Consider the following 25329-nt stretch of genomic DNA (forward strand, 5'->3'; position numbering starts at 1 on the left):
TGGTCTGCCTTCTCCTCCAAAGGTGCCTTCAAGGGCCTCACATGCAGTAATGGATGCAGCTTCCCCAAAGCTAAGGGGGTTGTGTGCCCTAAAAAGTTGGGGGCTCCTTCTCTCCGGCTGCGTTGCCACATTCTCTCTGCAGCGGTGCCACCAATTACCTTAATTACCTTTCAGTTAGGGGCTTAATTTACAACATGGTGGCAAGGAAATATTGGAGAGAGAGTTTCCTTGGCAACCCAAGTTTTTAAACATAAGATTCTCCATGTTTTAAAAGCCACTTCTCATCTAATTTCCTCCCTGAAAATTAGCTTGGAACTTTTCAAATACTGGAAATTTTAGCCTAACAGCAGGGCAGCACTTACATCTGAAACCATCAAAGACCTCAATTTCTCTCCTGCCAGAGGCGAGATCCTGGAAAGGTGTTTGGTTTCCTTTGCCCCTTTGTTCTGAAACGGCCATTAAGAAATGACCATGGGGAAACTTTTTCTGAGCTCCAAACCATCAGTCAAACTCTTGACAACAGCCTGTTTTCTAGACTTGTGCCGTTCAAGTTCCTTGTTGGCTGGAGTTTTAGCCATGAGCACTTGATTGATAGCAGACTGCAGAACAGCCAGAGGGTTGGGGCCTGTACTCCATGGTGTCTCTGGCCCCCATATCCCCAAGTTGAGAAGAACAGCACTGATCACCACCCCCAATGCAGAGGGTGTAGAATACTGGAGGAGCTTTTGGACAAGGCCACTCTCCCTGGGAGCTCACTTGTCATCAACAAGCTTCTCTACCTCCCTGTCTAATAAATCAACCTTTGCTCAGTTACACGGCCTGGTTTTTCATAATCTGCCCTAGCATGGGAGGGGGCCACACCACCTTTCTTCTGTTCCCACTTCCACACCCTTTAATCTGACCAACCCACTTATCCATCCCTTCAACCTCCAGCCGTCTACACAGCATCTACCTTTCTACTCACCCTCTGTTCATTCTCCAACCACTCTACCTCCATCCACCCAATCCTCACTCAGATCCCATAATCCCCTGGAATGCCTACACTTTTCTAGTTATATCTTGACTTTCCAAATATGATGTTATTTTATTATAGTACTCAAACACTGCTTCCTCTGAGGAGCTTTCCCTGATGCTCCTTTTCTTTCCTCTGAAACTTTGAAACAACCTATCTACACCTCTCAGGGCACCTAGCTGGTCTGCTATGTCCAGGTGCAGTTATTTGTATCCTGAAGGCATGTGGAAAAGCCAGGCAGGGCTAATTCAAACTCTGGCTCTCACAGATGGGGAGCTATGTGTCCTTAGTGATAAGATGAAAGGATGGATTGAGGATGGATGCAGGGTTGCTGATTGATGGACTGAATGGAGATCAGAAGAGTGACTTATTGGAGGTTGATGGACCATTAGATGGATGTACAGATGGATGACAAGCATCCAGAGGCATAGATAGTTGGAGAATATGAGAAAGAATAATTACATGGAAGAATAAAGGGCTGTAACAACAAATAGAAGGATGGATGAATGAATGGATGGATAAATCGATGGAAGGAAGGAAGGATGGATGGATGGATGGACAGATGGATAGATAGATGGACAGATGGACGGATGGATGGATGGACAGTAGATGGATGGATGGATGGATAGAAGAATAAATGGATCAATGGACTAAAGCATGGATGGATGGATGAATCAAATGAACAGAAGGATGGATGGATGGGTGAATCGGTGGATGGATGGATGGATGGATGGATGGATGAATCAATGGATAGAAGGATGGATGGATGGACTGACGTACAGAAGTATGGATGGATGGAAAGAAGGAAGGAAGGAAGGAAGGAAGGCAGATTGCAAATGCACCTTCCCTCACTGCCCAAGCAGAATTCCAAAATGTGAGGGGATGGAACAGGAGACTGACCATCAGGCAATTCTGAATGGGGCAGAAAAGTAACGTAGATTCTCCTTAGAGAAAATATTACTCTTTATACCTTGAGGCTTGAAGTTTTTCAGTGACCCTAGGAAAAGGACAGGGCCCCCGTGGGGCCAATTCGTTAAGAAAGACAGTCCTGATCAGCTCATCTAAGCACTTGGGCTGACTCTAAGTGCCAGGCAGTCAGAGGCTGTTCGATAACTATTCATTGGAAAGTGACAGATTGATCTTGAAGAATTGCCATTCTAGGGAAGCATCCGCCAGCTGGGAACAGAACAGAAATGTCACTCCTCAGAGCGCATTCTCTCGTGCTCAGCAACACGAAAAGTTGACCCTGCTGTTACCAGCACAGACTTGAATCAGTAGTTGTTCTCCACACTTATGCAGTGACTGTAACCCCCATGTTAGAGGGGCCCCAGGGAACATCACTTCAAGGATAGAACCAATACCCATGGTACAAGGAGGTCTGACCACTTCTGACGCGTCTCGGGGCAGGGCATGAAGGGCATGAGGTTGCATCAAGTGAACCCACAGAAAGTTGAGTTACCTGTAACCCAGTTCCTGGGAGTCAGTTTGCCCATGAGGCCAGGAAGACCCAGTAGAAAGAGAAACCCTGTTCCCACAGCCTGAGTTGTTGGGGAGTTGACAGCAGATCGAGGATGGATGCAGGGTTGCTGATGGATGGACTGAACACAGGAAGTCTGTTCTAACCCAAGTTAGAAGGACATCTGGACTAAGTCCCTTTCCAGGAAGGAAACTCTCACTAGGAGCTGATCACAGACACACTCCGAGGCCAAAGGAAGATGGAAACACCTTCACCTTTCCTCTTGAGTCCCCATCCCAGCCTGCAAGGCTTGACTCAGAACAGCTCTGTGGTCTCTCGTCTGGGCTCCGAGAGGAGAGGTACAATGCACACCTCCAGGGGGTGCCGTCCACGGGGCCCCTGGGACACAGCAGCAGGTTTCATTGTGCATTGTGGTCACAGGAGGCTTTAGCGACTCAGATTCCCAAATGCTGCCTCTAAAAGACCCAGCAGACTCTTCCTAACATAACTCAGCACTTTGTGTTGTTCATAAAACCCGTTCTCTCTACTTCTCTCATCAGACCCCTCAGGAACGCGGGTTGGGGAAACAAAGAAGGGGAAAGACAAATTCACTTCTGCCTTATCTATAAAGTGTTTAGTTAAGTGCTGGGCACATAAGTGTTCAATAAATAACCATTATTGGCAGAGGGTGAGATGGAGGAAATCGGACAGATCTGAATTTAATTCTGCCATGCTGATTTATTGTGCTTCTGCCCAAGGAAAACAGAGAAAAAGAGTAACTCCACTTTCTCTCTCCCTCTCTCTTTAAGACTGACTTCACAGCAGCGTCCTCCTGTCCCCTTTGCCTGCAGCCTGTTGAAAAAATGAAGAGAAAAAGTCAATCCGGCATGCTTGGCCGAGCCCCCACCCCTCCTGCTCACAGTTCCCTCCAACTTGATGTTTAATTTCCCTAGGTCGAGATGAAGCATTCTGATGATCCGAGTTAATTCAAAATGTAAATTTCATCTCCTATCGGCTAATGGCTCTGAGCTCCACTTTACATAACAGGGGAGCAGCTGCTGATTGAGTCACCGGCCCCCCGGCTCCCTGGTCTCCATCCTTAATGGTGATGAACCCTTGTTGAGGCTTCAAACAGACAGCCACAGCCTCTGCACCCATAGAGGCCAGACCTGAGTTCACCTCTGTGGGCAGAGTATTCTATTAACCAGGGAGACTATGGGGCAGGGGGCTAATGCCAACTCCAGGGGCTGGGCTCAGCCCAGGAGGCTCCAGCTGAGCTAGATTTGTCTCCCAGGGCCAGTCTTGGGCAGCCCAGGCTCACGTGTCTGATCACCTAGATTTGGGAGCCTTGGCCTTGGCAGAGAATTTCACAAACTCTTCCAGCTTCCACTGGGTGCATGGAGCTATCTTCACCTATCCTTGAAAAATAACCTTGAACCCTCCAGAGGTTGGCAGCTGGCATGGCAAACAAGGTCTTCCAGATGCTGGCTTTACTGGGATGAGGGTCCTCAGGCTGCCCTCTGGGCCATAGAACAGGTCCAATTTCATCTCCCTGGGAGAAGCCAGAGGCTTCTCTTAAAGACAGATCAATTATCTTGAGGTCTGAGCTAAACAGCTCACACGTGCCTCTGCAGACAAACAACCAGCAGCAGGTTGGGGATTTCTAGCTGACCTTTGTGGCCTGTGGGTGAACCAGGCTTTGGGCCAGAACGGAGGGGATATGGGGTTATGCCTATGAGTCTAAACCCCGTGTTCCCCACTGTCCTTTCCCAGGTCTTGGAACTGGAAAAACTCAGGAGCAGGTGGGGATAGATGGTGTCATCAAGTGGGGCAAAGAGGGGAGTGGGAGGCATCTCCAGTGGTGGGATTTCAAGCGCGCTGCTAAGCTGCAGTGAACTACTTGGGGTGGAATTGTTCCCATCATGTCTTCGTGAAGACAGCCACACTCTCTGCCTTGTCACTCTCCCCACGCCTAGACCTGGACTCACTAAATCCTAATTCTAAGAGTCTCACCAAAGAACCATGTGACTCCAACCTCATGGCAGGGAAGACTTCCAGGGACCCAGGCAGAGTGCTCATTGTACAGCTGGGGAAATAGACTTGGAGAGGAAGGGACCGTCTTCAGGCCACACCAGGAGCTTAGTGGCTGGAGTGAATACTTCCATTCCAGAGATTTCTGCTGCTAGGGAGAGGGGAGAAGGAAATAGGACCCTCCTGCCATATTGGAGCCTCTGTGTCCAGGGCCCCTGCCCTGTGTCTAGACCCTCCCCTATGCAGTGACAGGAGCCAAACCCTCCCTGCAGCTGCCTAAGCAGTTTGTGTGGGTTTCCTGATGGGCCAAGAGGCTGGGGTGGGGTTCTTGGTCTCCTGACTCAATGCCAGTGGGGTCAGCCTAGAAGCTGAGACTCCTGATGACTCCTACTCTCCCACCTGCTAGCCAAGTAACTTTTGCAGGTCTTTGCCCTCTATGGCCTCAGTTTCTCATCCAGTTGCTGGTGACATGACATAATTTTATGGTATTCGTGGTAGTTTTAGGAGGATCATTGGCCTGGCATTAAATGACATTGAATCTATAAGGAGAAAGTCCATCCTTTTCCATTTTTTTTTTTACTCCTCCAGATTCAAAGGAGAGGGTCTCAGTGGGGTGCACCCACCTCTTCCTTCCTCAGTTCTCTTTTCAACAAGGTGAATGCAGGCCTCTAACTCAAAGCCTTTGGTATATTTTATCTTGGTTATATTTATTCTTTTACTTACAACTTCATGGAGCTATAATTTACCTATCATAAAACCCACCCATTTCAGGCCGGGCGTGGTGGCTCATGCTTGTAATCCCAGCACTTTGGGAGGCCAAGGCAGGCAGATCATGAGGTCAGGAGACCGACACCATCCTGGCTAACATGGTGAAACCCCGTCTCTACTAAAAATACAAAAAACTAGCCGGGCTCGGTGGCAGGCGCCTGTGGTCCCAGCTACTGGGGAGGCTGAGGCAGGAAAATGGTGTGAACCCGGGAAGCGGAGCTTGCAGTGAGCCGAGATGGCGCTGCTGCACTCCAGCCTGGGTGACAGAGCAAGACTCTGTCTCAAAAAACAAACAACCTACCCATTTCAAATGCACAATTCAATGGTTTTTAATATATTCACAAGATTCTGGAAAGTCTACTACAATCTAACTTTAGAATATTTTCATCACCCCCCACAAAACACCCTGCAGCTGTCAGTGTCAGGGGTCAGCAGTCCCTTCCCATTGCCTCCTTCCCTGACCTCCGGCAACCCCTTAACTACTTTCTGTCTCTAGAGCCTTCCCTATTCCAGACACTTAATATCGATGGACTCATGCAATACAGGGGTCTTGTGTGGTCTGCTTCTTTCACTTCGCATTGTCTTTCTGTGGTTACCTTAGCAAGGAATGCTGGTTTTGAATCCAATTGGGATCTAATGTCTTTTTAAGCAAATCTCTTTCAATCTACTAATAGTTTTCCATTTGAGTGAACGAATCATTGGCTTAAGTTACCAGCTGCCCGTGGAATGTGGAATGTGTGTTGGACATTTGGAAGATAGCCCTAATCCTCAGGGAGAATCTGCGAGGCCCCGCACTGGTGGTCCTCTGATTCTGGGACCTTTCCACACCCTCCTCTCCCCCACAGACAACCTCTTTCCAGTTCCTTTCTTCGTTCTCCCTGTGAAGAGACGGGGGCCAGAGAAAAGTCTCTGCAAACAGTCAGTCCCTCTATTGAAAAAGCTCTGAAGGGCAGCTGCAGGCTGGGCCCTCCTCTGCAGTTATTCTGTCCGGAAGCAGCATCAACAACGAGTTTAATTATGCAATTAGAGTCATTTTCCCAGGCTGAACAAATATTTACAGCATATTTTGCTGCAAATTGCCTCGCCTGGAGAGGAGTTTTGCCATTCAGACTGGTGAACATTCACACATTTACATATCCCATTACCAAGGGGCTCACAGACGAAACAGCTCTGAGGCAGCCCAGGCTGCGTAGGCCCAGGGCCCCCAGGAGTAAGTGTCCAATGCAAAGGCACAAGCAGGTGTCAACAAGGCAAATGTGTTCTTGGTCCCACTACAGTGCTACTGTGGACCAAATGACGTCCGCTGCTCCTCTGCGGCATCCCTAAATCCCGGCTCTGCGGCATCCGAGAAAGCTCTGAGCTTCGTCCTGGAGCTAAGAGAGGGCCCAGATGGTAGAGAGAACATGGTGCGTGGAAACAGTTCTGCAACAATCAGCCCTGCATCGACCCGGTGCCGGCCACTCTTCCTGTAATCTGCCTAGGGGTCCTGGGAGCGGGGCCTTCACAAGTGCCTATGTTTTGAACCCCTCTCAAGGGCCTCCACTGTGCTGAGCTTCCTGTGTGAGGAGGAGCAGAAAAACTCCAGACAAAACCTCAGGAAAGCAGAAACAAGTTCATCTGCTTGATAACCCATCTGAAATTCATCTCTGTCTCAAGCCCCCATTTCATCCCGTGGAAGAAACTTTATTTTAGATTGTTGGGGTAAACTCAGTTCATTCAGGGTTTTCTCAATTTGGGGGCACTCCTGCCTCTGCCAAGCTCCCTTTTTTGCAGCAAAGTTCTGGGGGGAGTTCGTGTAGCCTGAACGACATGGTGAAAATATGAATGACGCAGTGCAGTTCCCCCAACCATCCAACCCAGGACCCAGCTGCTACTGTTACCATTGTATGGTATTTTTAAAGGTTTTTTTTCTAAGCATAAATGTACAAATACTCAATACGCTTTCATTGTCTACCTTTACAGATGAAGCAGGTGGCAATTATTGCATGTCAATAACTTATCTTTTGCAGAGTCATTTTAAATGACTGCCTAGTTGTCTGTTCTCGAAAGAACTACAATTTCTTTTAAGTAATCTCCTATTGTTGGGCATTTAGGTTGGTTCCTAAATTTGGCCTTGATAAACAACCCCATAATGAGCATCCTTGCAACGAAATCTGTGCAGACTTTCATGATTTTTCTACCTTCTTAAAGGTAGAATTCCTGGACCCAAACTCTGAGTCTTTTGCTAAAATGTTTGAGAAGGGTAAAGGTGGCTCCTTACAGGGATGGGCTCACTACACCAGGAGAAAAAATGCTTCTGATATTCCTGATTGACTTCGCTCTTCAGTTCCTTTTCCTGAAATGTACAGTGAAAGCAGGAGTTGTGGAGGCTGCACCGAGGACAGATTTCCACTCCAGAGCCACAGCCGGTCACCAGTGGGACAGCGGCTTGCTGGGGGAGCGAGCTCCCGAGCTCCCATAGCCTGGAGAAGTGGGGTAAAATAAAAACAAGAACAGCCACCCCCACCAGGCCCAGCTGTGTGCCAAGTTCCTGGCTGGCGTCATCTCATGCTTTTCAACAACCCCCTGGAGAAAGTAATCATCATGCCCGTTTTACAGTCGAGGAAACTGAAGCTCAGTATTTCGTGCACTCACCTAAGGGCACACTTCCAGGGAGGTGTAGGGCTGTGGCTCACACACAGACCCTCCTGACTGCAGATTCGGCACTGCACTGGGCTAGTTTATTTCATCCTTATCGGACTCTACTAGAGGTATTATGACCCCAGTGGCACAGAGGAGACAGAAGAAGACCCCGCTGGCCATTGGCAGAGCTGTGATGTGTTCAAGGTTGCCAGTGTTTACTGCCCCCAGGGAAGGGAAAAGGGCAGGAGGGAGGAAGCAGGTGGCCAGCTCTTTCTCATAGATGAATTCACTGGGGCCATTGCTGCAATTGCTGACAGCGAGGACAAAGCAGAGGCTCCTCCCCTGGCTTGGTGCCCTCTGGCAGAGTTGCAGGTCAAGGGAGCTCGGTAGGGCCCATGCCCTGCGGTCTTAAAGCCAGAACCGTGCACTCTGGAAGGTGCAGGCTGTTGGCACCCAGAGGGCCGAGTGAGCAGCCCAGGGGGCTCCAGGTTAGGGTGGGCCCCAGGGGAGAGGGAGAGAAGAGAGAGAGCCCTGTAATTCCTGGCTCCCAAGTGTGCCCGGCTCCACCTAGCCACCCCACACCACCTGCCTACCTGCCAGTGCCCCCTAAATGACTCAACTGGGAATAAGGGCAGGTTTGTTGTCCTGGTTCAATATTTGTTGCGTAACTACTGTTTTCTGGTCTTTAACCCAGACTCCAACACAGCTTCCTGGAGGTCAGGGGGCAGCTCTTACATTGGATTCCAGCAGAGGACGTCAGTTCCAGTGTCGGTTTTGGAGCTGTGTGGTCCGGTGGTAGACCAGGAATCAGGAGACTCTGGGCTTTCCATCTCACTCCAACCATATTTTCAAGTGACGAGCCACTCGTCCTCTATGAGCTTCCTGCAAATGGGCTTAGCTTATGTATTTTGAATCATCTGAAAGCACGACAAGAGGACATTGAAGAATGAGCTCATAGTATCCTGTTTATTGTAGACAGAGGTCCCCACACAGAAACCAGGAATTGGAGACAGATGGAGCACTCAGGAGGCATGGCTTGGGGAAACTGAGTCAGGAGCCAATGGCATGTATTGAGTCCTTTTGGTCCCCTGAAAACTCTTATGCTGCGCATGTAAGTCACCTCCTCTAGGCTGTCCCCGAGACTTGCAGGGCCTGCTGGCAAATGGTCCAACACGAGGCTGCTCGGCAGGTTGGTGACGCTGTGCAGGAGGGGAAGGAATTCGGGGATGGCCAATGTCTTTGCCTGCTGGGGGAGTGAAGAGTCCCAAAAGCCCATCATAGGACAGTGGGGCACGAGGCATGCATTTCAACAAACTGTATCCTGGAGGCCTCTTTCAGGGGTTCAAGGAGCTGCCCAAAGGCCCCCAAGGGGTGGGGAAATGGAGGCCAGTGGCCTGCACTCTGGACTCCCTCCCCAGCCTCACGTGGGCTGCCTGGAGCTCTGTCTCCTTTAGACGTGGGAAGACTCTGAGTCAAGTACATGTCAAGAGCGTGTTCTGCCGTGAAAAGGAGAAACAAGTTTGAATGCCACTGATTTAAACTAATACAGCAGATAGCATTGAATTCCACTAGGTGGTTTTTCCCATCAGTGGTTTTGATGTTAGAACAAGCCAATGAGTCTGGAGCTAGGACTCTCAGCTCCTTAATGGGGAAGGAAATCCTGGCAATTTCTCAGCCCCGATGGACACTCCTGGCCTGAGTTTCCTCGCCTGTAAAATTGGGGTGATCTCGGCTTCACCTTCCATGTGAAGCCATTGTAAGGAGCAGAGGAAGTGAGGAAAAGAGGCAAGTTTTCCAGTTGAGGAGACTGGAGGGGTGGAGCGTGACATGAGAACAAGCCTGTCCGCTGGGGTGTGGTAGGGGTGAAGCCAGTATCACAGCCTGGACCCAAGAAAGAAACTACAACTTGAAGATAATAGTATTTACACAGAATGAATCTATAATATAAAGTTTATGGTTTGTTTGTACCGTTCTGGAATAGCCAATAAACACTGGCAGTAGAGGAGGGCAGGTGAGGTTCAAGGCGGAGCTGGGGACCAAACCACCCACCTCTGTTCTCGGGCAGCCCATGGTGTTGGCATGATGTCCAGGATACAGAAGGCGCTCAATTAATGCTTGCTCAACCCAGATCCTGTCGGCTTTTCCTTCTCAAGAACAGTTGTCTTCCCCTGCTCCCACGCGGGGATGACAGTTGAGAAAACTGTTGCTTTGAAGAGTTAAAAGGCAAAAGTCTATGAAACTGTCCACAATGTAATTTTTGTGGAAGCCTAAGCCCCCTCCAGACCCAAATTGTCAAAAAGCATACATTAAACCTTCCCAGTCCAGCCACAGAAGCCTCACCATCTAAAGGTTTGTAGAATTGTTAAAGGACGCCAACTAGCGGCTTCAACAAATTCAGAAAACGCCAACTACGGTTCCCTGACTCATTCCTCCCCATCGGCTCCTTCCTTCTCCCTGGGACCAGACAACCCACCTGCTCTTCAAGTGTGATTCTGAACGTCCCCACCTTCTTGGGGAGGGGGCAGGATTTAAATCACAAGATGTTTAATCAGAGTTCACTCTGCTTGGTAGCTCAAATAAGAAAAACCAAGCAAAGCAAATCCATCTTTTCTATAAAACTTTATTTTGTAATTTTTTTCCAAGAAGTAGTAAGGGAGAAATATTGCAATTATGTCAAGGTAAGGAACAATGGTGTATAAAAATAATTTAAGCACACTTATTAATAACCCAGCAACATTTTTCAAGGAAAACCAGTAGGTCATCTTGCCCAGGATTTTTCCAAAGGTATTAAATATAGTTTCGATAACAGCACATACAAATACACATACACAAATATACCACACAGACACATGTGGACGTATATGCACACGCACACACACACACATATATATACAGCTCAAGTATTTTTTTGGTGTGCATTCTAGCTAATCCACACAGCTAAAGTGAAAAAACACTAAAAAGATCAAATGCCTGAGTAACCTTAAATTTGAACAAACTATGCATTGGGTGTAAATTTCTGGAGGCATGCCAAGATTTCCCTTCTCAATTTCATTAGCTACTAGCTGGTGTTCTGTGGTTCTTACCCTCAAAAAAATCAAAGTGTGCCTTTCAGATCTGGGCACGGCGGTGATGATTATTATGGTGGCATCAATTTGGGAAAACTTGCCCTCTCTCGCTTCTATTGCACCTTGTGGATGGGAAAGGGGATGATTTTAAAGGTAAAGCACTCAGGCTCTGATTACATCTGACTTATTCTTTGCTTCAAGGCAAGGATCTGTCTCTCGATTTCACAGGGGAGGTCAGCATTGACCTGATCCTCCAGATACTTCTCAATCTCTTCCACTTCCTCCTCCCAGAATTCCTTGGAGATGCTGAAGAGCTCCATCACGTTGATGTGCCCCAGGCCTTTCAGGTTCAGGGCATCCTCCTTGGGGATGTAGCCTATGGGTGTGAGCTTGGCGCCGGCTTTCCCATCGATCCGGTTGAACATCCACTCCAGCACCCTGGAGTTCTCTCCAAAGCCTGGCCAGAGGAATTTGCCTTCCTTGTCCTTCCGGAACCAGTTGACATGGAAGATCTTGGGCAATTTGGCTGCTGGGTGCTGGGCCATGCTAAGCCAGTGGGCCAGGTATTTGCCGAAGTTGTAGCCAAAGAAGGGCCGCATGGCAAAGGGGTCGTGCATGATGATTTTGCCTGTTAGACAGGGAGCTTCCATTGGTAAATGATGCTCTCCTAGGCAAAACTGACCCCATTGATGGTTGACATCAGCATGCTTTGTTCTCCTCTCTCTCTCTCTCTCCCCACACACAGACACAGAGAAGGAGAGAGATATAAGAGTGATGAAGAGCACGCTAATCCCACTTCTCTGTGGTCTCAAATCAGGACTTTGACTTACCTTTATATTCTGCAGCTGCTGTGGCCTCTGATCTCATGGCCGCCCCCACAAAGACTCCATGTTGCCAGCTGAGAGCTTCATAGACTAGAGGGACACCTTTAGCAGGAAAAAAAAAAAAAAACATTCATTAGAGGCTTTAAAATTCAGCCTCTACAACCAGTGGTGTTATTCACAACATGGAAAGACAATAACTTTGTAATTGAGCTAGTTTTGCATTCACCAAGCTAAACTGCAGAAAACTGCTAGGTCAAAGCTACATGACTGAGGCCACAAAGTAAAAAGTAAAATTTGATCAAGCTATGATAGATTAAGGATTCAGAAAGGTTCCAGGTGACCAGAAGGGTTGGTTCTACATTTGAACTTGCCAATTTTTCTGGCTCTTTGGAAAGGAAGCTCAAGAAAGGAAGCCCCTGGGTACCCTCTGACAAGGTCGTGGAAAAGCAGAGATTTCACAGATGCCCTTTGGTACCCAGCACACCCATGTTCCCAGCCTAAATGAAGGAGAGCCTCACCAGTAGGTCTACGGCCTCCAAAGATAATGCCTTCAATGGGAACGCCTTCCGGAGACTCCCAGGCAGCATCAATGATGGGGCACTGGTTGGCAGGGGTGCAGAACCTCGAGTTGGGGTGGGCACAAGGTTCCCCTGTAAGATGGAGAAAGGCCCGTGAGTGCCTGGCTCAAACAGGCAGTCCCTGCAGCCCGGCGCACCGAGGCCTCTGGCGGGGATGCACCATCCTCTGGGCTCCACTCCTTATTCTTCCAGGAAGTGATGGTGACGCCTGAAGCTAGCGGCTCATCAATGCCTTCCCAGTAAACGCCCCCGTCGCTGGTCTCGGCTACGTTGGTAAAGATGGTGTTCTTCTGGATGGTCTTGATGGCATTGGGGTTGGTCTTCACAGAAGTCCCAGGAGCGACACCAAAAAAGCCATTTTCTGGATTGATAGCCCTTAAATTACCTGGAGATTTAAACCAGAGAAGTAGTAGTGAGTGCCAGGCAAAGCAGAATACATACTCTTATATCTTGCCAGACTAATTTCTATGCCAACTTCTCAAATCTTTCTTCCCTCCCTAGAATATACATTTATCTCTTTTCATCCAAGCATCATATGCAACTTTGAGATGTTTACAATTCTTGCTTCCTCCACAATTTTCCACCAATACCATTTAAACAAATGTATGTATGTAAACAAACAGCAACATATGGCCCAGTTTCAATCCAGATTGAATATTAAATTGAAGAATTCTTACAGAATACATATTTCTAAGGTTTGGCCAACTCTGGACTAACAGAATTTAAAAATCCAAACACTGGATCAAGGAGAACGTGGCATGTTTTGAAGGTCAATAATTCACTCGAGTCCAATCGTTACCAACAGTTGGGTCTAAAAGAGTCACCTTGTGCGTCAAACTTCATCCAGGCGATGTCATCCCCAACACACTCAACCTTCCACCCGGGGAGGCTGGGGTTCATCATGGCCAGGTTGGTCTTCCCGCAGGCGCTGGGAAATGCTGCTGCCAGGTACTTCTTCTCACCCTCGGGGTTAGTTATACCCAGGATCTGTTGGGGACAAGATTCATTTTTTTTTTTTTTTTGAGATGGAGTCCCGCTTTGTCGCCCAGGCTGGAGTGCAGTGGCCGGATCTCAGCTCACTGCAAGCTCCGCCTCCCAGGTTTACGCCATTCTCCTGCCTCAGCCTCCCGAGTAGCTGGGACTACAGGCGCCCGCCATCTCGCCCGGCTAGTTTTTTGTATTTTTCAGTAGAGACAGGGTTTCACCGTGTTAGCCAGGATGGTCTCGATCTCCTGATCTCGTGATCCTCCCGTCTCGCCCTCCCAAAGTGCTGGGATTACAGGCTTGAGCCACTGTGCCCGGCTGGGGACAAGAGTCTTTATTGTGATCTTTGTTTCCTTCTCCCCGAGGTTGGTACTTCAGCCCAGAGGTTGGAATGTAGGCCCTCAAGATCTATTTCTTCAGGTATCAGTGCAAACAAACATTCACAGAATCATGAAGTCCAAAGGATCTCTATGGTCCCCTGGTGTTTGGGGGCCTTCAAAAGTGACATATACGTGTGCACTAATCATTACTGGTAGGGTTTCCCAATCTGTCTGGGAACCTGCACGCTCGGAAAGGTGTACTGGGTCTTGCCGGATGGGAACTGTAATGCTGTTTGTTTCTGCCACCCCCAGGGTCTCTCATCTGCACCTCAGGGCTTCCTGCAGACTCACCAGCATGTGCTCTGCCAGCCACCCTTCCTCCTTGGCCAGCCGGCTGGCTATCCTGAGAGCAAAGCACTTCTTCCCGAGCAGCGAGTTCCCGCCGTACCCACTGCCAAAGGAGATGATCTCTCTGCGGTCAGGCAGGTGGGCGATGAGCGTCAGCTCCGGGTTGCAGGGCCAGTTGTTGACCAAAGGCTCTGTGAACAAGGACCCCTCCCACGTCAGGGCGCCACGTCAGCGCGCCCTGCTTGGGGGTCCCCGAGGCGCCCGCCGGGGTTTGTTGTTCAGCTTTCTTTTTTTATTTTGACTTTTGATTCTGAAATAATACACTTACTTTGTAAAGGCAGAGGGCATCCCACAGAATGGAGGCATTTGACAAACTCCCCATCGCCCAGTGCTTCCAGGACGGGCATGCCCATGCGCGTCATGATCCGCATGCTGGCCACCACGTAGGGCGAATCCGTCAGCTGGAGGCCGATCTTCGACAGAGGCGAGCCCAGCGGCCCCATGCTGAACGGGATGACGTACATGGTGCGACCTATAGGGTTCGATGGGTGGGCACTGGTGAGAAACGACCTTGGACTTCGAACACAACCAGCATTGTTTTCCCAGGTAGACCCATTTTCACAGTCTTCCACTAACACCACCACACCCTGCTGGCCACCAGCCCCCCTAGGTTAGGAGAGGCCACTGGAGAGTGAAGAGCCTGCTGAAATTAAAGAGTTTTCATACATACACAACCAGGTCCCACCAAGCTATTTAAAACCCACATGCATGGAAATAGTTTCCACGTTTGTATAAGACAGTCTGTAAAAGCAGAAGAGGGTGTGCGTTTTCGATACATTGCCAACTTCATGTATGGAACTGGAAGATATCTGAGGTGGTGGGAGCTTCCATTACTGTTTGAATTACCATTAGGATAGAAGTCATAAGAAAAGGTTCTCTGCTATTTTTCCCAATCAAATCAACGTTCCGCTCACCTTTCATGCACCCTGGGAACCTGGCATTGAACGCTTTCTCAAAATCCTCCTCTGACATCCAGCGACCAAGCTGGCTGAGGCCTGTTTTGGGGATGGGCACTGTGTCTCTTTGCTCTTGGGTGACGATAACTGTCTTGCTTTCAATCCTGGCCACATCCCTGGGGTCAGTGAGAGCCAACCAGCTGCAAAAATCACAGGCTTCCTTTCAGCCAAGCACCACAGGCAGCGAACCATCTCCTTCAATACCGTGGCTTTCCATGCCTAGCAGAGTGCTGAGCATGCTAACAACAGTCCATCCGTGTGAACACACAGACCATCTAAGACATGGCCAGGTGGGCATTTACTCAACTAGGAGCTGGTCTGTAGGACGGGGGCTGTCTTTCGTTTTTATCAAGAATCTAGTTGGCAGAGTTTTTGTGCACACCACCTCATTTAAAGCTTGGGCTAGCCCACTAACGTCACAAAACTCAAATCTGTATGGTTCTGACCATTGCAATCAACTTCTCAAGAGTCTGAAACTCCCGAGAGGCCTTCATTCACCTTTCTCCACCAACCCCCAGGAGACACAGGGGAGCCCTGCCTGCAGGGGGCTGGGGCAGTCAGTGCGGGCCGAGCTTACCAGTTGTCATACTTCTTCAGCCTCCTGAGGATGCCCTCCTCTTCCATCTGGCCCAGAAGCCGCGCATTCTCCTCCTCGGAGCCGTCGCAGATGTGGACGTGATCAGGCTGACACAGCTCAGCACTGTTCTCAAGAAACTCCCTCACTGCCTTGGGCAGGCTGTCCAGGGTTCCCTGGATGACTTTGGCCGAGAGGTTCAGGCCGTTTTGCAGTCGAGGAGGCATTTCTGCAGAGTGCTGCTAAGGGGCACGAATGTGAGGTCACCTGAAATAGAAAACGCAAGCGTCCAGAACAAAAACAACAACAGACATCTTCAAACACATTCGACGACGGCCTTTTGCTAGGGCCGTGCATTGCCAAATAGTTATTACTCTCAGGAAAAAAATGAGTTCATCTTTGTAATTTTTCGAAATGTAAATGCAAAGCTCTACTTACCCTTCTTCTCTTTAGATGATCTCGAAGGGAGATCCAAGGTTTCTTTCCGGGTTCTTCCCGCTGGCGAGTTTGTGTTCCCAGTGGGAAGGCCGTGCTCGGTGGCAGAACCTCCCAGCTTTAAATACTGTGGAAAACAATAGTCCTGCCCCTCGGCTGCACCCAGGGAGGCTCCCCACTGACATCAGGGGGCAGGTCTCTGGATCATGGCCAGGGTCAGCTATGCTTTGAGCCAACTCACTGCAACACGCCCCAGGGAGATAATCATTGAACAATAGTTGTTAATGAATGCTGGGAGACTTCAGGCCCTCAACCACCCGTAGTGAGTTTTGACACAACTTCCAATTGACTAAACCTTGATGCATTTTACTGCTGATGCAAAACACAGCACTCTTTTCTTAATAGGCGGGTGGGGTCGAGGACAAGGCTGCCCAGGGCACCTACTGGACTTCAAGGGCTGCTGGCAGCACATTTTGTGTGCCAAGAGCTGCTGGTTGGCAAAACACCACAGCTATAAGATGTCATCCCACAGTCAAAGTTCACAGTCAAAGTTCATGGGAAGGAGGCAGCCTAATTTGGGCAAATATGTGGCTTATAGGCAAAGATTGGAAATACCTAACCTAACTGGGGGCTAATCACTCTATTGATTGCTGTGTGCCCCCAACTGCCCCAGATGTAAATAAACTCCATGAGGGCAGGGATTTCTCCCTATTTTGTTCATTTTTCTATCTATAGTGCTTGGCATAGAGTAGGCACAGAATGCACATATACTGAGTACTGTTCTAAGAGCCTGGCATCATTACTAACCTCTGAGGTGGAGGCTATGAACAACCCATGTACAGATAGGGAAACTGAGGCAGAGACTGTGTAACTACTCCCAGCTGGCTGGTGGGTGGCAGAGTGAGTATCTGAACAGGAGGAAGTTGGGGCCTGGAGCACCACGTCTCTCCCTGTGAGGTACCACCAACTTTCCAGAACCTTCCCTGTGTCCTCCAGGGAGTTCTGGGCTGAGTGCAGTTACTCCTGCAGTCCACTAGACACTGTTCACTTCCCTGGCAAGTCTTAGAATTTAGGGAGTGGAGGGGGCATGGCAGTTTTGCTAGATTATATGCTTAAGCAATGAAACCTTTATAATAGTTATAAAGAATTTGCTTTACAAGCCATCAGACTTTCAGTTCAATTTAATGAACTATGGAAGCTGCTTGCTAGAGTTTGGAGAACATGGGGTGAAACGTCAAAAGAGCAGGGCTAGGCCTCAACTCCCCACAGCCAGCCCACACTTCCGTGGAAGCCTCTCTGCCTAAGATGAGGTCAGGTGGGGACTTGGCCCATCTTCCCGCTGGGATGTGGGATGATCCCGGAGATAACCCCAGGACTGGGCTTAGAAAGAGCCGCTCTGCAAATGCAAGGCACTGTGAATGGTAGCCTCCAACCAAACTCACTTAGAGGACCCTCCCAGGGGACTTGGGTCACACCGTGTTGGGCATGCACACATCATCAAGTTCCACCAAAATTATCAACCCTTTGCTAGGTTTCATTTAACCAGATTTTATTCAGCCAGTTGTGTCTTTCAGGGTAACTACGATATGAGGTGCATTTTGTTTCATTTGAAGTTATTCCCTGTTTAGGTCACTGGCATTCATTATTAGTGGTGCTGTCATCCATATATAAGTTCATGTTGTGTCTAAACCCAGCAGTGACGTGATTGATGCTCAGTAGCTGAGGCCACTTCCTTAGCATCTGACATCAGGGAATTAGCCATTCCAATGCACAACCACAATTCCATGACACACACATCACTCCCGGCGAGGCTTGTCCCACCAAATTAGTAGAAAGTCTCATTTTGCTGATAAAATGGTAACAGGTTTGAGTCCCTGAAAGAGCACATAGATTGAAAACAAAAATGGGAAAGCAGAACTTATTTGGAGTCCTAAATGCAACCCGTCCATTCAAGGTGCTTATGTTCTGAGTCTTCTGGGAGAGAAACAGCTAGTTCAAGTAAAATGTCGGAGCAGTGAGTCACCACCGACCCTCAGCCAATCCTTTCGTTACCTGCGTTTACAGCATGGAAGGACGGTGTGACTCCCCCGCAACTGTCCCTTGTCAAAATGTTAAAAAGCAAACATTGGTTTACAGACTTGCCTCAAAGGACAGAGGTCTCTGGAAGAAGAATCATAATAAAGTAGAGGGTTTTGAGGACACACAGGCAGAAGTATGGGTGCAGGTGCCTTAGGTCTTGGCAGATGATACCCTCGGGCCCCCATCTTTCCCTGTCCTTAGAGACTCCCTGCCCCAACGGGGGACTCATTGACAACAGTTTCAAGGGGCTGGCCGGAGGCATGGGTCTTGCCCATCTGACCATCAGCTTATTTGTAAATAAACCTCAAAACTAAGTACTCTCTGTTGGTTTCAACAGGGACTTGAAGAAGCAGCTGAACAGGCGCCCTGCTGGTGGGATCCCTGAAGACCCCCGGTGAACCCCCTGAGTGGACTTTGCAGTGTGTGCTCAGTGGGTGGGGCGTGGAGGTGACTCACTATGCCTGTGAGTTGCGTTGGTTGTTTCGGGGCAGATGCTAGAAACCTCCTAGCTTTCTGGAGGCTTCTTGGGCTCAGATTTTCGTAGGTCCAAGGCTGCTCTTCTTTTGAAAAACGTATAAAAAGTTGGACCCAGGTACAAAATGAGGGAAGGAAGGAGAAAGAAAGACTGGACACTAAAAAAGTTTCAAACGAAAAGGGACTTCCTCCCTGCACCTTCCTGGGGCCACTCCATGTTTTGCTGTTACTCAGGGATATCAATAGCTTTTTCCCTGCTTTGTGACCACACCAGCTATATCCTGATACAAGATAATCAGACGGATTTAAAAAGGTAAAGAGAAGTTTTACATCCAATTTGCTGCAATCTCATATTCTCTAGGAAGCCTCAGCTCAAACGTTTATTAAATGCCTGCTATGTCTCTAGCATCGGGCATAATAATCTTGATAATACTGGGCTTTCTCTGCATGCCAGAAATGGGATGCATTCCATGATTTTCTCTGATGTACGTACCTTTGTTATCGTTCCCATTTTATAGATGAGGAAACTGAGGGTCTAAACCCAGCTGGGTATAGATGAGGATCGAGAAAGGAATCATCCAGTCCTTCAACAGGGAATGAGCAGCTACTATTGTCAGTTCTGTAGATGTGTCCTCAAACTGAGAGCCCTGTCCCTCTCTACACCCCAGTGCCTAGTCATCAAGCACTTGCTGAGCACCTACTGTATACTGATCCCAGGGTCCACTTCATAGTCAAGAGCATGCCTCACTCTTGGAAGGGGGCTCTTCTCTTGGGGTTTCATGCTCTGGAGTCACTGCCTGAAATTCACAGTGATCTTCTAAGTTTGTGTCACTTCTACATTTGAAGGGATGATGGGACATGCGGCGTGGCTCTTGCCCAGTTCTGCCTCCCTCAGCCTTTCTGCTTCTGAGGATGGAGCCTCAGCTGCCCGCTCCCCTGTCTCTTCCTGCTCAGTGACCACTGCCACCCTCCACCCCGACAAGGGTCTGAGCACAAGCGCAGGGAAGTCAGGTCAGGGTTGTGCGCCCATGAGGGTCTGCACTGGTTTCCATGCGTATCCCCTGCCCAAGGGAGTGCAACATCAAGCAGCAAATGCAAAATATGCCGCAACAGATAGACCATGGGAGAAAGGAATATGGGTTTTTTGTCCTTTTTGAACAAGGGGCCTACGTCTTTATTTTGCACATGATCCCACAAGCTATGGAGCTTTCCTGCATAAGAAACAATTTCCTTAAAGACTTAAGATGGAGTTGGGGAGACCCCCCACCCTGATGTTAGAATATTTGGTTTATCATCAGACCCACATGATAGTCCAATTAGAGAAATTGTACATGGCCAAGCGCCACATAGACAGTTCCAGTGGGAGAGCCAGGGCCACCGTTTGCTATCTAAAATGTAATCAAGACATTGGTACAGAGCTTTGCAGTTAGTGAGAAACTTCCTTGAGCTGCTCACACATGGCCCCTGCAGGAGGGGGCCAGACAGTCACGGCAGACCTAAGGAAGCAAAGGGAGTTGCAAACACAAGTCCTCTGGGTCCCCTGGGCCAGGGTGTGCCTGTCCACCACACTTGGTCTACTGCAGGGCCACCTCTCAGGTGTCATTTTGCACCTGTGATGGACTGTAGCCCAATTTCTCCCAGCAGGCTACCATGAAGGGTTCTGGAAGAGTGGGTGAACTGGACTTTGAAGCGCCTGTAGAATGTCGTGCAGGATGGAGCAGTGACAAAGACAGCAGAAAACACAGGCAGGGACAGCCAAGATGCAGCAGATGTGACCAGGGGAGGTGGGTATGGGGAATGGCTGCGTTCCAGGTGAGCAACAGAAAACAAAGTCATGACTTTGGTGGGATCTCATGGTGGAGGATTCAGGGGACAGTCTGATTGCAACACACGTTGGTGTTTCTTGGTTACCTGGAGGCCAATAAAAGAACAGAAATCCCAGGCCAGGTGCGGTGGCTCATGTCTGTAATCCCAGGACTTTGGGAGGCCAAGGCAGGCGGATCACTTGAGGTCGGGAGTTTGAGACCAGCCTGACCAACATGGTGAAACCCCATCTCTACTAAAAATATAAATAATTATCCAGACATGGTGGCACATGCCTGTAATCCCAGCTACTCAGGAGGCTGAGGCAGGAGAATCACTTGAACCCAGGAGGCGGAGATTACTGCACTCCAGCCTGGGCGATAGAGTGAAACTCTGTCTCAAAAAAAAAAAAAAAAAAAGAACAGAAACTCTAAAGACTCTCACCAGCAGTGCTTGGAGGTCATGTAAAGTCAAGGTCCGTGTTTTCCCAACTGGGTTCTAAGAGATTTAAGGTGATTCCACTCACCCTTCACAGAGGAGAGAGAAAAGCTGCGGGAGACGGGCTCTAAGCCCTCCTCACCCATGGCATCTCTGATTTGACCTGTTGTACATTTCCAGCTTCCATATTGGATGTTCGTAGTACAAGGAATTTCATAGCTGGAACATGTTGAAAATCCACACAGCACAACCAAGTTGTGCTGAAGAGTTGAGAACCAGAGATGGCAAAGACACCATTTTCCCAAGCTAAGGCTCTCAAACACACAGCCACGACCTCCTCATTTCACCCCAGCCACTGATGGCAGTGACAGGGACACCCAAGGGATGACCACAAAAATGCCCCTTGCTTCAGGAATCTGAATTTGCAGGAAAGCCTGACTCTTATCTGGTAAAGAAAAAAAGGGACAGTGGTTTTCCTGAAGGTGATGAGAAATACACAGTGTAAATCCTGTGTCCTGGGACGAAGGGTATTTATGCAAATCCACCTGGGTCTCTGTTGCCAAGGATACTACTCACTGGGCACCCAACTGGCCCCATCGTGAAGCTTCTGACAGCAGGAAAATATCAGTCAGCCTTGTAATGATCGGCCACAGAGTCATCCACCAGGGCGATTCAGGTCATCCACCCCACCTCAATTGTGTTTGTTAGGGGCAAATAGTTAGAAGTTTCACATTTGTGGGGTTATCTCAATGTCTTTGCAGTCTGGAGGGTATCTTCACAAAGTTGAATGAGTCAAGTGCCTATTCTGACATCATAAAATCATATAATTGAAAATGTCCTTAAAAGATGACATAGGGACGTCTCCTCTGGGGATGATTAAATGTTTTGGATCTAGACAGGGGGCATTACACAACATTGTGAATGTAGTAAATGCCACTAAATTATGCACCTGAAGATGGTTAATTTTATGTTGCGTGACTATCACCTCGATTTTTTAAAAAGGTCATATTGTCCAGTCTTTTATTTTGAAGATGTGGGAGCAAGGGGTTGGAGGATGATATCCAAAGCCCACTTAGGGTGCACACAGGTCTCTAACACACCCATCACCCTGTCCAGCCTTCAACCTAATCATTCCCACTTCACTATACAGCTTGTGCTGTCGTAAGACAGTGAGCTCAGGGCTAAATGTACCCAGCAGAGACAATTCACAATCCTCAAGAACTCTTTCCCCAGAAGTGTTGTGATTTTGTTTGTTCTTGTATTTTTTTCCCACAATAAGGAAATAAAAATGAATCTAGACTTGCACCACTTTGCTTGGTGCCTGTTATTAAAGCATGATTCTTGCTGCAAACATGTGCCCAGAAGACAAGTTAAATATCCAGGTGTTAGAACCTTTGGGAGGCCTGGGTATCTCCTGTTTCAGTCACCACTGACCCACAGCAAAGTGACTATGTAAAAGCTGGCTTATTTTCTTTGGAGCTTTCTCTGTCAGATTTATGGGGAGGTCTACTGGCGCCCCAGCCACGAGAAACCACGCATGTGCCACAGCCCAACATTACACGCCACCTCCATCCCAGGAAGGATCTCGCCCTTCAGAGAGCAATGCCACCTCTCTGTGACGCTGACCATTCGCTTCTATGAAGGCTGCAGCCCAGGGCAATAATAGGAGAATCAGCCTCAGAGTCAGGACAAGCAGATTCTAGAGCTACTCTCCTGTGTTAATCTTCTGGATACTTCTTAGAGTATGAGATAGAAGCATCCCTTGTCATTTAAGCTGTTTGGAGTTGGGTGGCCTTGTTGTTTGCAGCTAAAAGCATCTTAATGAAGACAAGATCCCATAGTCAGTTTACAAGGAATAAGACTCAAGAGACCTGGGTTGGTTCCAGTCTCAGCTCCCCCAGAAACCTGCCCAGGCCTCATTCTCCTCACTTGGGCAGTGCAGACATGGATGAGATATGCTCTAAGGTCATAGCCACCGGGGATGTCCTGTCCCTTTATCTCACTGTACACATTGCCTGCCATAGATCCTGAAGCCCATGGTGGGTTTGCTGTCTGCCTCACTCCACTCTCACCTGCGCTGGATGGCTGGCGGCCCAGTGTCTGCTGAGCAGCCCTTCTTGTTGGAAGTTCAGGAGGTCTTTGCTCCTATGCAGCATGTGCATGTGAAAATGGGCTGCTGAAGAAACCTGCCAGGGAATTTAAGTCCACAGCTACCTTAGGTGGAAAGGGATGACTAAGGAGGATAAGACGAAAAGCAGTGTGAAACTCAGGCTTGCCCCCATTTTTTATAGGCCTGCCTGAGTTCTCTCCCTCAGTTTGCATATCATAGAGCATATCCAGATTTTTATTAACATCTTTCCCCATTCTCATTTTTTCCCAATCTTTGTTTGCATGTGACTTTTAGAGTTGAGGGCACTAGGTGGCTACATGCAGTCTTTTAAAATGTGTGCACCATCTGTGTTAGACTCTAGAAGGACCAACGGAAGATCTGGGACACAAACAGATGGCTCCATCATGGCACTGCTGGGAATGAGGTGTCTGCTGGGCAGCTCACTAGGCTTTGGTTTCCGTTTCCTCCTCCCTAAAGTGGAGACGGCCCTGGGGATCCACAGTGCCCTTGATTTCAGGTATTACAGAGTAAGCAAGTCCATTCTCTGAGTAGGAACAAATTTGCCACTGAATACTATTTCAAACACACTCACAGAGAAAAGACAGCAGCACCAGGCAAGGCATGAGCAAAAAGAACTAATTGCATAGTTACCACAAAAACAATCCAATGCGCTTATTTTGCAGTGAGAAAATGGATCCACTTTGCAGTGCAGTTAACTCTATTGGAAATAAAGATAATTGCTTGAGAACTGAACGCTACCCATCCCCGGAGCTCCCTGGTAACTATGGAAATTGTTCCGCTTGCCTGTAATAGTGCAGCGCGGAACAAAAATGTCTTTTCTGATCCACGCTGGGGACAATTCCAAAAACTCAGTAAATCTAAGTCACCCTGTCAGCTCCTCTACCAAGGAGGGTAGAATTCACATTTGTCAAGGCTTGGGCGATTGGACACATCTCCCAGGATAGGGGTCCGGCCTCTGCACACCTTGTCAGGGTCAGGGGCCTCTATCTGAACTATAGAAACCTGAAATATTTCCAAGTTGACATCTAGTGGAAATTGAGCATCCTCAGGACAGCTGTTCCTGTAGCCTGGTGCAGAGGTAAAGTCCATTCTTCTGCACACAGAGAACACGATTTATCTGAAAAATGACCACAGAGTCTGATGGGAAAAGGTGCCAGTTGACAAGCGTCCTTCCCAAAACTAGCCTACGTTGCTTTGAAGAAGCAGCCTAGCAAGATCAATGGCAACGGGGAAAGAAATGTACATTTTGGTGTTTTGAATGTTTAAGAAGCAAAATCGTGAAGCAGATGAAAAATCTGCTATGGGATAATAGAATCACAAGCCAACACAGATAGGGAGGGCTCATCTTCTCAGTAAGTTGGTGTTTCAAACAGGAACCTGGGAAGCAGGGTTCAGGGGCACCTGCACCTTCTCATATATAAGTTCTGTAATTCTTTAACTTTCGATTCCATGGATTTCCACCCTCCAGTTTTCCGCCGAAAGTTGGCCTAGGTTATACAAGTTTTCTTTCCCTGGCTTGGCACAAGGAAGCGATGATGCAAGAGGCCTCTTTCCAAATCCCTCGCTGCCTGTCGGGAGCTGACACGGCAGGGCCAGCAGGGTGAGGACATAGCTATCTGTTGCAGGGGCTGGCCTCAGCTCCCAGGCCTTTGGAGCTCTCTCCGTAAGTACCAGAGTCAAGTGCTCATGAATTGGAAGGCAATGGGGTCCCTGGACTTTTGGACACTAACTTCTATACGGTCTAATCAACCTCACTGAGCAGTTGATCCCACTTGGTCAGTAACAGCATCAGAAGTAAGGATTGGGCCGAGTGTGGTGGCTCATGCCTGTAATGCCAACATTTTGATAGGCTGAGGTGGGAAGATCACTTGAGTCCAGGAGTTCAAGACTAGCCTGGGCAACATAGCAAGACGCCATCTCTACATTAAAAATAAAACCTTTTTTTAGAAGAAGTACAAATTGGCTCAATATTTTTTATCTGTAGGGTCCATGGGGTGGTTTGGGGGGGCAATGTCATGTAGAAGCCAACAGCGTGGGTTCTGGAGGGTTTCCTTTTACGTCTTGACTGTGTAGCCCTAAGCCAAGGCATACCCTCTCTATGCTTCCTCGATTTCCTCATCTGCAAAATGAGGATAATTATGGTACCTGCTTTTTCACAAGGATTAGATTTGGGAACCCAAATAAACATACTTAACATAGTGCCAGGCACATCTGAGCAGACACTCCTAAATTCTAGAAGGGGGAATTAAAAATCACAGTTCTTTTGGGGTGCAAATTTTTTTTTTTTTTTTTGAGACGGAGTCTCGCTCTGTCGCCCGGGCTGGAGCGCAGTGGCCGGATCTCAGCTCCCTGCAAGCTCCGCCTCCCGGGT

General features: G+C 48.5%; 1 protein-coding gene and 1 long non-coding RNA gene across 2 annotated transcripts; one reads left to right on the forward strand and one right to left on the reverse strand.

The window, feature by feature from the left end:
- Positions 1 to 10493: 10493 nt before the first annotated feature.
- Positions 10494 to 16154, reverse strand: PCK1 (phosphoenolpyruvate carboxykinase 1 (soluble)). Its single transcript, XM_011936682.1, has 10 exons — positions 16037 to 16154; positions 15602 to 15865; positions 14983 to 15164; positions 14337 to 14540; positions 14012 to 14199; positions 13181 to 13343; positions 12517 to 12741; positions 12297 to 12428; positions 11785 to 11880; positions 10494 to 11582 (listed from the first exon to the last, which is right to left on the reverse strand). Exons 2-10 carry the CDS (start codon positions 15823 to 15825, stop codon positions 11128 to 11130), a joined length of 1869 nt encoding a protein of 622 aa, XP_011792072.1. The 5' UTR covers positions 15826 to 15865; positions 16037 to 16154; the 3' UTR covers positions 10494 to 11127.
- Positions 16155 to 18254: 2100 nt separating this feature from the next.
- Positions 18255 to 22129, forward strand: LOC105507959. Its single transcript, XR_001001183.1, has 2 exons — positions 18255 to 18405; positions 20231 to 22129. It is a non-coding gene; the product is annotated as an uncharacterized LOC105507959 (long non-coding RNA).
- Positions 22130 to 25329: the final 3200 nt, after the last annotated feature.

This window comes from Colobus angolensis, unplaced genomic scaffold (genome assembly GCF_000951035.1).
Source record: "Colobus angolensis palliatus isolate OR3802 unplaced genomic scaffold, Cang.pa_1.0 Scaffold156, whole genome shotgun sequence".
Taxonomy (NCBI): Eukaryota; Metazoa; Chordata; class Mammalia; order Primates; family Cercopithecidae; genus Colobus; species Colobus angolensis.